The sequence below is a fragment of the Doryrhamphus excisus genome, linkage group LG22 (genome assembly GCF_037039965.1).
Source record: "Doryrhamphus excisus strain RoL-2023G ecotype Guam linkage group LG22, RoL_Dexc_Guam_v1.1, whole genome shotgun sequence".
Classification (NCBI taxonomy): domain Eukaryota; kingdom Metazoa; phylum Chordata; class Actinopteri; order Syngnathiformes; family Syngnathidae; genus Doryrhamphus; species Doryrhamphus excisus.
Genome location: NC_136378.1, coordinates 8,672,914 through 8,685,628, shown reverse-complemented (window position 1 = coordinate 8,685,628; position 12,715 = coordinate 8,672,914). Strand labels below are relative to the sequence as shown.

The following is a 12,715-nucleotide window of genomic DNA, read 5'->3' as shown; positions in this document are numbered from 1 at the left end:
AATTAAATTAAATTAAATTAAATTAAATTAAATTAAATTAAATTAAATTAAATTAAATTAAATTAAATTAAATTAAATTTAATTAAATTAAATTAAATTAAATTAAAATTTTTCTGGTTTTTAAACATTTATTATTCATTCAATTTCTACCGCTTTTTCCTTACAAGGGTCGCGGAGGTGCTGGAGCCTATCCCAGCTGTCTTTGGGCGAGAGGCGGCGTACACCATGGACTGGTCGCCAGTCAATCACAGGGCACATATAGACAAACAACCATTCACACTCACATTCATACCTAGCATGTTTTTGGAATGTGGGAGGAAACTCCGGGTACTCCGTAGAAAACCCACGCATGCACAGGGAGAACACGCAAACTCCACTCAGAGATGACCGAGGGTAGAATTGAACCCAGGTTTTCTAGCTGTGAGGCCTGCGCGCTAACCACTAGTCCACCGTGCCGCCAGCTTCTGCATTATTTCATCTTCAATGTGTATAAATACGAAGTGTAATCCTTCTTTCCACAAGGAATGTAGCTTTCATTATGAATCACTTTGATGCACTTGGACCGTGTGTGACTGTGGCTCCAATTCATTAAAATAAACGAACAAAAAGCAATAGACTTGGAGCTTAAAGTGACACGGCTGTAAGTAAAAACTGGAATTTTTCAATGTCGTAATTTGATTTTAACACAGCTTTTATCAGGCTGTTAACAGCTGTGTGCGTTGCGAATTGAATTCCACAGGGCGTTGCCCTCAAACACATTAAAAGAAATAACAGAACAGATGCTTTATACAAAAGCGACATGCATGTTTATTTAAAAGCCAGAGGGGCATGATATGCATCACAGGGCATCTCAGTGATGTGATTGCATCATTATGCAAAATCACAACACACGCCACCTCAGTTTGTATGGCTTAGAAGCACATCTTCCCAACAATCTTTCCCACGGTTCCAAAGATGTATCACTGTCTTGGAATATTACATAAACTAGAAAGGCACTCAGCAAAGTGCAGACCTCCGCCAAGGTGAAAAGATGCGGTCTGCATATGAAGGCAAAAAGATTCCTGGCAAAGCCGCAGTGAACGGTGATATTTTTTTATTCACATTGTTACATGTACCGTGTTTAAGTGAAAGTGGATTCATTAAGACAAATGATATTAAGGTGCTCTGCCAAGTCTCAATGGGGGGGGGGGGTTATGGAAGCAAATACTATTAACGGAAAGTATGCAGCTTATGCAGGAATACTACAGAAGTAAGTAACGTGTAGTTGTCCTGGGTTTGATTCTCCGCTGTGTTCTCAAAACCCAAAACATGCAAATTGTCATGCGAGTGTGAATGGTTGTTTGTCTATATGTGCCCTGTGATTGGCTGGCATCCAATCCAGGGTGTACCCCGCCTCTCGCCCAAAGTCAGCTAGGATAGGCTCCAGCCTAGTGAGGATAAGTGGTATAGAAGATGGATGGATGGAATTCAAATATTCATTCATTTTCTACCGCTTATCCTCATGAGGGTCGCGGTGATGCTGGAACCTATCCCACTTTTTTCTTTGACAGAAAAACCTCCTTAATGTTGCTTCCTTTCCGCATGGAGATGACCCTCCTCATTCATCCACACCAGTAATGTCTTGTTGTCGTACCTCCAGGAGGCGGGGTACACCCTGGACTGGTCGCCAGCCAATCACAGGGCACATCTAGACAAACAACCATTCACACTCACATTCATACCTATGGACAATTTGGAGTCGCTAATTAACCTAGCATGTTTTTGGAATGTGGGAGGAAACCGGAGTACCCGGAGAAAACCCACTCATGCACGGGGAGAACATGCAAACTCTACACAGAGATAGCCGAGGGTGGAATTGAACCCTGGTGGAATTCAAATATATTAGGCAATACCAAAGTGTATCGGTATTCTCAGTATGCTTCACATCAAGACCATTTTCACTTTTCCTCAGCTGTCTCCCGAATGACTGAAATCAAAAACTGTATATTTGTAGATGCAAAAAATTGAGTTGATGTTGACGTGACTCCAAAGTGTGTTCGGGTGCAAGACGCTGTCAGGTGACAAAGCAGCAAAACGCCACAAACCCGCAGATACAATCTCACAAGTCAACCTCTGTGATGTGGAAAAGAAGCAGCTCACATGTCAGTGCAAGGTCAGCCACAGATGAGTGGCTAAAGGAGCTCTGGGGAGGATGACAGTCTCGGCTGCAGCGAGTCAGTCGCTAATGGAGGGGGTCACCCCTATCACCCTATACTGCTCTCAGCTCTCTACCTGTATTCATTCAATTCACTTCTCTCTTTGATGTACAGTGGAACCTTAAATATTGAACACTGAACATTCCAGGATATTCCAATGCTATTAAAGCTATTTTCTTTTAGCCGTGGGTCCAAAAAGTTTGGGAACCATGCAAGAAACCATATTTTGTTCTTAACTTTAAAAACTACATGCATCACTATCAGGTAATGTTAAAAATATGTTAATGTTAAGTTGCCTAAATTAAGCAAGCATTTTGAAAAGGTATTCAAAGATGATATCTAATACTCTACAGTGTTATTAATGTTACATTTATGTAGAAAGTACTATACAGAACTGAAAGTAAAAAATTTCGAACAACACCCGGGAGCCCTGTGAGTCTATATTATATCTTAAAATACTTATTTTCTATTATTACATTGGCTAATACAAGCGTAAATATAACTATAGGGTTGCTAGGTCATTCCCAGAGGGCTCTAATAATGTTAAACAATGTATTTAAAAGGTATATAGATTAAAATAATAAAAAGCAAGAATCATATCATATTTTTTTAAATTAAATTAAATTAAATTAAATTAAATTAAATTAAATTAAATTAAATTAAATTAAATTAAATTAAATTAAATTAAATTAAATTATCCTCCCACATTCTAAAAACATGCTAGGTTAATTGGCGACTCCAAATTGTCTATAGGTATGAATGTGAGTGTGAATGGTTGCTTGTCTATATGTGCCCTGTGATTGGCTGGCCACCAGTCCAGGGTGTACCCCGCCTCTCGCCCAAAGACAGCTGGGATAGGCTCCAGCACGCCCAGCGACCCTCGTGAGGATAAGCGGTAGAAAATGAATGAATGAATGAATGAATGATTAAATTAAATTAAATTAAATTAAATTAAAAAATGAACTTTTTCTGGTTTTTAAACATTTATTAATGATACAAAATATATGTATATATATACATATATATGTATATATATAAATATATATATATAAAATAAATGCAAAAGGACAACTTAAACAATTATTCTCTACATGTTCTGATTTACAAAATAAACAACTTTAGTGTGTGGGAAATGGAGCTCTGTAAAAGACCAATAACATGCTTATTGGTAAATAAATGACATTTAAGATCCAGAACACACCATTATAGACATCTAACCACACATTGTGCCAGTAGCCATCATCAATTGTAGCTTTATTGTCTACCCTTGTAAAACTTTTATATTCTATTTCTAATCTGTTTTTATTATTATTTGATTATTTGCTCTCTTCTGCCTCCACATAAAAAACATGCAACCTAATTCAGACCATTTTAACGCCGTCTTGGATAAAATAAAATATAAAGTGTTTAGTTCTGGCTCTACTTCCATCACAAAGGCCATTGTGTAAAATATGTCTTCAGTCATGACAGTGAGTGATCACAGGAGACACCGAAGACACAAAATGTCTTTCAGATTTCCACCACGAGTGAAAACCATCGCCTACGACACAATTACTAGAAAATGTAAGAGCAATGAGGCATTTGCACGGATGCAGCTCGTCTCTTTGCACGCAGGAATTTGTATAGCTCTTGCACACCATTGCATTTTACAACAGTCAACGTTTCTGCCACTGGGGCTCTCCTGAGTCTCCTAATTGTTTTGTGCATTGGATTTAGCGCTCCATGTGTTCTCATGCATATAATGTGTTCCTACATATCCCGCCGGGCTTTGGGTCACAGTCATACCAAGGGGGGGAGGTTTCGATGTCATGGGCCCATTGAGGTGCATGAGAGCGGGAAATATGGATGGCGATTTGTGATTTTTATATGGATTCACATAAAGTTTTTGGGGATTTTATATTAAATTGTTTAAATAACTCGGAAGTCGGGCGGCACGGCGGTCGAGTGGTTAGCGCGCAGACCTCACGGCTAGAAGACCAGGGTTCAATTCCACCCTCGGCCATCTCTGTGTCATCTCGTGCATGTGTGGATTTTCTCCGGGGACTCCGGTTTCCTCCCACATTCCAAAAACATGCTAGGTTAATTAGCGACTCCAAATTGTCCATAGGTATGAATGTGAGTGTGAATGGTTGTTTGTCTATATGTGCCCTGTGATTGGCTGGCGACCAGTCCAGGGTGTACTCCGCCTCTCGCCTGAAGACAGCTGGGATAGGCTCCAGCAACCCCGGCAACCCTCGTGAGGAAAAAGCGGTAGAAAATGAATGAATGAACTCGGAAGTCTTCCCATTGCTGTTGATCTTATGAGGGTTATTGTGTGTAGCTGCTCTATAGGGGTCCACAACTGAATACAAAGGGTTGGAAAATTAGCATAATATAGGTGGTCTTTTCACTAAATTTTTTGCTTCTTTCTTTTTGAAAAATAATACACAATAACATTTAACTGTCAAATGAGATTATAAAGAAGTTAACCTCTTTAAAACATAAAAAAACAACTCTGACTTTAGTGTGTAATGTCCAACTTTTGCACAAGGGCCACAAAAACCTAAAGAAAAAGCACAGTAGATGTGGTCTTGAGGCATCACGGCGGAATGTTGATTAGTGTGTTTTTTGGTTCACGACAAAATGTTGTCCATATTTGCCGTGCAGGGATAGGGTGAAAAAAAAATATCCTCTCATCCAGTGTGGAAGTGGTAAGTTTTTGGTTTCTTTGTCCTTTTTCCCTACTCCATTCAGAACACTTTCTTAAGTTTAGTCGGGTTTGGAAGCAATTAACCATCATTAAGAAGTCACCCATCTAGGATGTCGTCCACAGTAACACAGTTATGCCACAAGGCTCTGCTTTTCTTATAATAACTCGACACTAGAGCCCATAGGCTTAAATATGAATCCCAATTTCCAAACGACCTTCACAATCAACATAACTGTGGTGTACATGCAGCTGCCAATCTATTTATACATGATTTTATTCCAACCCGCTAAGGATAACGTTGATCCAAACAACAGGTGTAGCATGCTCCGCCTCGTTTGACTGCAGGAACGCAAAAAAGACATAGCAGGAGTTTCCACACAGAGAGAACCCTGGGAAATCCTTTCTAATAAGGTCAGAGGTGAACAAGCCGCAGAGAAATGCAAACCATTGTTGAACTTTTCCAAAGCTATAGGCTCTAATTCCATTGAGAACATGACCTTTTTAAGCTCCTATTTTTGACGTGGTTGTTTTTATTAAAAATTCCCTAATCTTACCATAACGGCGGGGCGATCATGTGTGTCCCTGCGACTGCTGCGGCTGCTTTTCCCAAAGCTCAGCTCAATAAAGTCGTCTAATTGCTTTTTTACTTTTGCAAATGTTTTCAGAGAAAATATGAGCCCAGTGGTTTGAGGGGATGTTGTCATGTTGTCATGTTTTGTACAGTCGCTGGAGAGTGATCGGAAATGATTCTCCGATTAAGCTTTGACAAGTGGATGACTTCCATGCTGCCTCAAAAATAGAACAATTTGATTCCATTATTTTATATGCAAAACAAACACAAGTTGAAGTTTAAACCATCAGATGATATGATAAGGGGGAAAATGTGATGATAACCATAGAACAAGAAACTGAGCTTACTTTGTCTATTGCCTACACAAATAAATGTTACCTTATTGGGTGATAGAAGTATAAAGGGGTGTTAGTTCATGCCTAGAGGGCTCTAACAATGTTAAAAAAGTGTTTAAAAATGACTATTAACTATGAAAATATTCCATTTATTTATTCCATTTAAATATAAGGATAAAAATTGTGTTAGAAAATGTTATCTATGCTGTAACTATGAAAATATTCAATTTATTTAATCCATTTAAATATAAGGATAAAAATTGTGTTAAAAATGTTATCTATGCTGTAACTATGAAAATATTCCATTTATTTATTCCATTTAAATATAAGGATAAAAATTGTGTTAAAAAATGCTATATATGCTGTAACTATGAAAATATTCAATTTATTTATTCCATTTAAATATAAGGATAGAAATTGTGTTAAAAAATGTTATCTATGCTGCAACTATGAAAATATTCCATTTATTTATTCCATTTAAATATAAGGATAAAAATTATGTTAAATATTTTTATCTATGCTGTAACTATGAAAATATTCCATTTATTTATTCCATTTAAATATTAGGAATCCTACTTTGCAATAATTCACTTATCACAGTCAAGTCTGAAACCAATTTACCGTGATAAATGAGGGACTACTGTATAATGGTTTATTTCATAACAGACATTTGATTTGTTTATTTTAGAGCTTATTTTAGAGCTGCAACACTTGATTAATCAATAATTAATCATGACCTAATTAATCAAAAACTATTTTGGTAATCGATTAATCGCACAGTTCATATATTTTTTTTCAAATGAAAAGGCAGAAATTTTACATGTAGTGAATTTAATCTGATTAGTCGACCGATTCATCGATTATTAAATTAATCATTATAATTAATCAAAGAATTCGACCGATTCATCAATTATTAAATTAATCATTATAATTAATCAAAGAATTAAAAATATGTGAAAATGGTATTTTAAACAATAAAAACATGAAAATAAGCACAATAATAAAACCAACCTAACAGGCATAAGCCAGCTTTAAAATAACCCCTGGTGTTTCATCTTTCAGCAATTCTGGGGACAATTTGATTCGCCCTGACAGCTCTTGGCAGCTGCAGAGTTGGCAACATGTTGGCCTGAAAGCTCTTAAGAAAGCAAAATGATGGTCCAGCCTGCATCACTGGTTGTGGCCTCTGTCTTTTGTCTGCCCTTTCCATCTTCAGCGTGTTTTTGGGGAACCTGCAGAGCACCGGAACAGCGAGGCCGAAGATAACTGGAGCAGAAAGTGCTGCTCCTTGACACATACCACCAGGGAACACAACCAAAAACACGGTCTGCACACCATCACTAAATCTAAATGTATGTATACAGCATAAAAATGATACAATCCATCCAAGGAGAAATAGGGGCTGATTTTGAAATATACAAGAATGTTGATGCATTTTCCTATTAATGAGAAAGACGACATCTAGTGGAAACATTAAAGCAAACTTTAACATGATCTACTCAATCAGAAAACAATAAAATTATTTTTCTTGAGCATTTTGGGTCTTTTTAACATCACCTATTCCAAAAATAGGTTGTTAATTGTTACCGTGATAAGTGAATTTCCATCAAGTACAATTCACAATTAATACATGGAATATTTTCATACAAAACCTGTTTATGTTCTGCTAAGTACGTTTATTAGAGCCCTGTAGACATGAAATAACAACCCTATAGTCACCTTTACACTTCATTCATTCATTTTCTACCACTTTTTCCTCACGAGGGGGGTGCTGGAGACTATCCCAGCTGTCTTTGGGCGAGACTGGTCGCCAGCCAATCACAGGGCACATATAGACAAACAACCATTCACACTCACATTCATACCTATGGACAATTTGGAGTCGCCAATTAACCTAGCATGTTTTTGGAATGTGGGAGGAAATCGGAGTACCCGGAGAAAACCCACGCATGCACGGGGAGAACATGCAATCTCCACACAGAGATGGTCGAGGGTGGAATTGAACCCTGGTCTCCTAGCTGTGAGGTCTGAGCGCTTACCACTCGACCGCCGTGCCGACCTTTACACTTGTATTACTCAATATAGTGTCAAGTTCTGGCTTGCAGAGAGTAAGGACCAAGTGCGGAACAAACCGAGATAGCATCACAGGAAGTCATAACAAAATAAGAGCATGGAAACAGGAACTAAGGTACCAAAGGGAAGAATTGTGACATATTGTAGACATGATAATAGAAAATAAGCCATTCAGACCTGCAAAAGCTTTTTGTCCCTTCGATCATGTCTGTTCTTTGTGTCTCAACCACTCCACCAACCACTACAGCAACATTACTGACACCTAGTGACCAGTGTAGAATAATACAGTGCAATACAATTTTGTTCATTTAGACATTTTTATAAATGAACAAGTTTAATTTAGACAAAAAATACCTCCTATTTACTCATGATGTGAATGACCCACCTGTGAGCCGCTGCTAAGTCCATCGCTTTCCACTGCACTGCTGTGCAAAGCAGGCAAGTGTGAACAGCGTGGTGCATGTCTCACCTTGAAATAAAAGTTTTATTCATCTTGGCTGGGAGTTGATGTGTGAGATATGCACACTCGATATTTTACTCTGCTTAGCTTTTGGCTTTAGTAGAAGACATTGTCACGGCAATCCGGCTCAGACAGAGACACTTAACATGACTTGGTTATGTAATTTCACACATTCTCAGTGGAAGCAGTCTCAGTCTGGAAGTCCAGACATCTCCGTCCCCGGCCCACCACTGGGTGGTGGACACTGAAACGTCCCCATGCCAGCTGTGAGACATAACCCCTTCCAGCATGTCCTAAGTCTTCAAAGGATTCTTTGTGGACCAGCTCAGCAATCATCTACTAGTTTTTATGGAGATCACTCACAGCCGTGTGATTCCTAAGAGTAAAAACAACAAAGCTCTGTTTGCACGATACTGGCTTATTTAGTTTGTGAGCGCATCTTTGTTACTTGTGAATGAACACAAGGCTGATTATATTTGATATAAAAGAGTGAAGCTATATTACGTGGTATCAGTTAATATAGATAGTCAGATGGTATCATATGCACTTAGAGCCTACAAAGGACCGTGAATGCATGTACTGTATGTATGTGTTGTGTTCCATCCATCCATTTTCTCTGCCGGTTAGCCTATCCAAGCTGACTTCGAGTTGAAAGTTTTGCTACTATTTTCTGCTTTTTTTCTGTTTATTTCAAATAAATGTATTTTTCTTTAATAATCTTAATTTTTTCCCCTTCATATTATGACTTTGTTAACACAAAATATTGACTTTATTTCCATACATTTATTTAAAAATATTTCTCATTGGAATACCACTGAAAAAAAGTATTATTTATTGATAGTGTAATATTATTTATTATACAGCTGTATATATTTTTTTTCTGCTGTTGTTTTTTTTAAATAATCGTAATTTTTTCCTCTTAATATTATGACTTTGTTAACACAAAATATTGACTTTATTTCCATACATTTATTTAAAAATATTTCTCATTGGAATACCACTGAAAAAAAGTATTATTTATTGATAGTATAATATTATTTATTATACATCTGTATATATTTTTTCTGCTGTTGTGTTTCTTTTTTTATTTCAACTTTCTTTCTGTAACCTTTTTGTCTGGTATTATAGTTTGATTTTATTCTTGTAACATTTCCAAAAATTACATTTTTATTTGTGGCTTTGTTTATTTTCACAATATTTCAACTAAAAAAAGTTTAATTTAATATTTCTACTTTATGCTAATAAAATTTGGTTGTTATTCCTCATAATTTTTCCCAATTTTTCCCCTCATAATATTAATATGATTATTTTATTCTTGAGCTGCAACAATTAATTTGTTCTATTAATATTTTTACTTTGATCTTGTGAAGTTACTGTTGTTTTGTTAATTTTTTGCTGTTTTTTCTTCTTGTTAAATTATATTTTTAGAATGTGCTAAATGCCAAAAACGTTGTTTAACACAAACGTTTATTAGGCAGGAAGTGTTGTTTGACAATAGAGGGCGCTAAAAACTCGCCTGAATAATCCATCCGTTTCCTTGGGTCAATATATTGACATGTTTTATTGAATATGATTATATAATAAATGAAGAAACACGTCTTTTGTGTCTACTATCCAATGCTAGTCATGTGTAAAGTGTTATAATAGTAATATTAACTTATTTTTATGACTATTAATGTAAAAAATACAATGGGTCTTTTTTTTAAAGGGGGGCTGGGAGATCTCGCGATACCGATGTCTTCCCTCGTCATGTGACGGCCCGGTCTCGTGACCTAATGCGGAAGTGACAACACAACACCAGGAAGCCTTTCGTGTTGATATTCTTGGCCGTATTATCCGATCCTTTTCATCATTATCTTGTTATCTATCCAAACAACAATGGACGGACCAATCAGGGCGTCATCGGACATCACAGGCGGACCGCCACCTAATTTCAGAACGTAATAAAACGAACACTTTCTTATCTCTTTTGTTGATCACCAGTCGCAGGTTAGCTAGCTTGGCTAAGTTAGCAGCGTTCTGTTTTTAGCGTGACTGGTGTCCTACATATGGAGATTTACTTGGGGAAAATAGTTAATATCACATAACAGGTAGAAAAGTCAGCTCAGAGTTGCACCTAAATAGAACAGTAGTTGACTTTCTGTGTCTGTGTGTGGTCTCTGGTTCCTGCAGGAATGAAGGCTCATTAGTTTCAGCCCTAAAGACACTGTTGTTCTTCACCATCTTAATGGTCACACTGCCGATTGGTTTGTACTTCGCTTCAAAGGCTTACATCTTTGAAGGTAAGGAATCACGTGATCTACTGTATGCAGCTGAATTACTGTACATGCACTTGCCTCCATTCTCATTGGAATGCATCTTTTTTTCTTTTATTTTCAATTGATTCTTGGAAAATGACAACCTTTTTGTTATTTCTGCTGTAGTTGTTGTGTTTCAACTTCTAGTATTTTTTTTAAATCATAATCATGACTCATCATAATCATGATATTTAAGTATAACTTTTTCTGCCATCTCATCTTATTTAATATTTCAACTTTGCTATTAAAATGGATTTTTTCCTCATATTTTCTTAAATGACTACTTTTTTCAAGTTTTTTTCCTGTAATATTTTGTACTTTTCCACATGAATATTGTGATATTATGACAGCATTTGCAGGTTTACATTGAAATAAAATAATCAACATTCTTTACGGTTTGCACTCTTAAATGCACTAGCGTACATACAGCAGGTTTCCGCCATTACTGTGACATAGTATGAGCCTTCTTGTGTATAGTTTTTGCTGTTTGCGTACATATTTGTGGTTGGAGTATCATGCTGTCATATGCTGCAAAATAGGGCGAGAGCTGCTGAACCCTAACAACGACAAAGTTCTATTCTTGGTTCAGTGAAGTAAAACCTGCCATCGGCACGATTCCGCTCCCTCTGAGCCTCCTCCAGGGCTAACTGTATGATGTGGTTGCACACATTCTCCATGGTTCATCATCTCCACGTTGTGTTCCCAGGCTCAATGAAGATGTCAAGCTCTGATAGCTACTTCTACGCCGCCATCGTCGCTGTGCTGGCAGTGCACGTGGTCCTGGCCTTGTTTGTTTATGTGGCCTGGAATGAAGGCACGCCCAAAGGGAAGGGGAAACACGATTAAGTGCAAGACCATGTCTGCAGTAAGACCAGAACAGATGCACAGACCTTGGGAAAAGATGCTCTTCTCCCCCACCATCACCGCTACCACCAAACTGGCTCAACACTTCACACAGTCAGGGATTTGGTGTTTATTGGGCTTGAACCCGAGGTTATGGCTATCAAAGGCCACTGGATAGCATCAGTCATTTCTGACTTTTCTTTCTTTCTGAAAGCAGCTCTTGTCAGGAAGTGCTGAAAGTCCGTGTACGATAATGTAGCAAGACATCTTCCCTTTCATTTATGTACATGAAGGATATTATTATTACATTTGCAACAATTGGGCCATCAGAATTGCAAGTTTTTTACACAATAGTGTAAAAAAAAAAGTATGATATCGTCATTCTCGTATCATAATATCAACTTTTTTCTCAGTTTTGTGCTTGAATGGTGCTGTGACTATTAGAAGTAGGAAAGAATTGTGAAGTTGGATCATGTTTTTTTTTGTACAGATATTTGCTGATGTAGATATTGCTGTGAGGCAAAATGGCCTCTTGGAATAAACTTGAAAAAATGCAACCCCCCTCAAACTGATCCATTGATTGTGATAAAGATTTCATTGCCGAAAGTCCACTTTGATATTTTGTGAGATATGCTAGGATGCTATATAAAGTTTCAAGAAAAAACAGCATCTCATCTCTGATGTATGTGAAAAAAGCGTAATACATTTTTTGAAGCCCTTTTTCGCTGTTCATAAATATTCATACATTTTCATTTTTCTTTCTTTAGTGCAAATGTGCTTTGTAGCAGAGCTTTGTTAATAATTATTACACATTAACAGGTTGGATGTGCAGCTTGATGGTATTATTCCGATGTATTGTATGAATATGTCGTGGTGGAATATATGAGGCAGCCATATTGGATACTAGGGGTGGGAATCTCAGCACTGAGAACGATTCGATACACATCTCGATGCACTGTTGGCGATACGATATTTGGAATACATGGAATTTTCTGGTGATACAATGCGATATGATACACCCTTTTCATGATGCGAGATGATACAATTATCATTTTGTTCAAATCAATGCAATCCGATATGATATGGTGCAATTTCTTGCGATATGATGGTCATTCTTTTTGCCATCAAACAGCAACAACTTTTCAAAAACAACTTTCCACACAATTTCCACATCGGCTATGCAATTACAATAACAGTGGTTCAGTGGTGGAGTAAAACTAACAATAATTACTGCTGTACAAAATGCAGTACC

General features: G+C 37.2%; 1 protein-coding gene across 1 annotated transcript; it reads left to right on the top strand.

Annotated features, from left to right (window-relative positions):
* Positions 1-10,072: 10,072 nt before the first annotated feature.
* Positions 10,073-12,020, top strand: vma21 (vacuolar ATPase assembly factor VMA21). Its single transcript, XM_058063518.2, has 3 exons — positions 10,073-10,263; positions 10,496-10,605; positions 11,327-12,020. The coding sequence occupies exons 1-3, from the start codon at positions 10,202-10,204 to the stop codon at positions 11,464-11,466; spliced, it is 312 nt and encodes a 103-aa protein (XP_057919501.2). The 5' UTR covers positions 10,073-10,201; the 3' UTR covers positions 11,467-12,020.
* The last annotated feature ends 695 nt before the right edge of the window (positions 12,021-12,715 follow it).

Bases quoted from the DNA above. Each gene is read 5' to 3' on its own strand.
- vma21 (XM_058063518.2), top strand. From the start codon at position 10,202: ATGGACGGACCAATCAGGGCGTCATCGGACATCACAGGCGGACCGCCA. The intron at 10,264-10,495 runs GTAATAAAACGA...TGGTTCCTGCAG, and splicing joins CCGCCACCTAATTTCAGAAC to GAATGAAGGCTCATTAGTTT. The intron at 10,606-11,326 runs GTAAGGAATCAC...TTGTGTTCCCAG, and splicing joins AAAGGCTTACATCTTTGAAG to GCTCAATGAAGATGTCAAGC.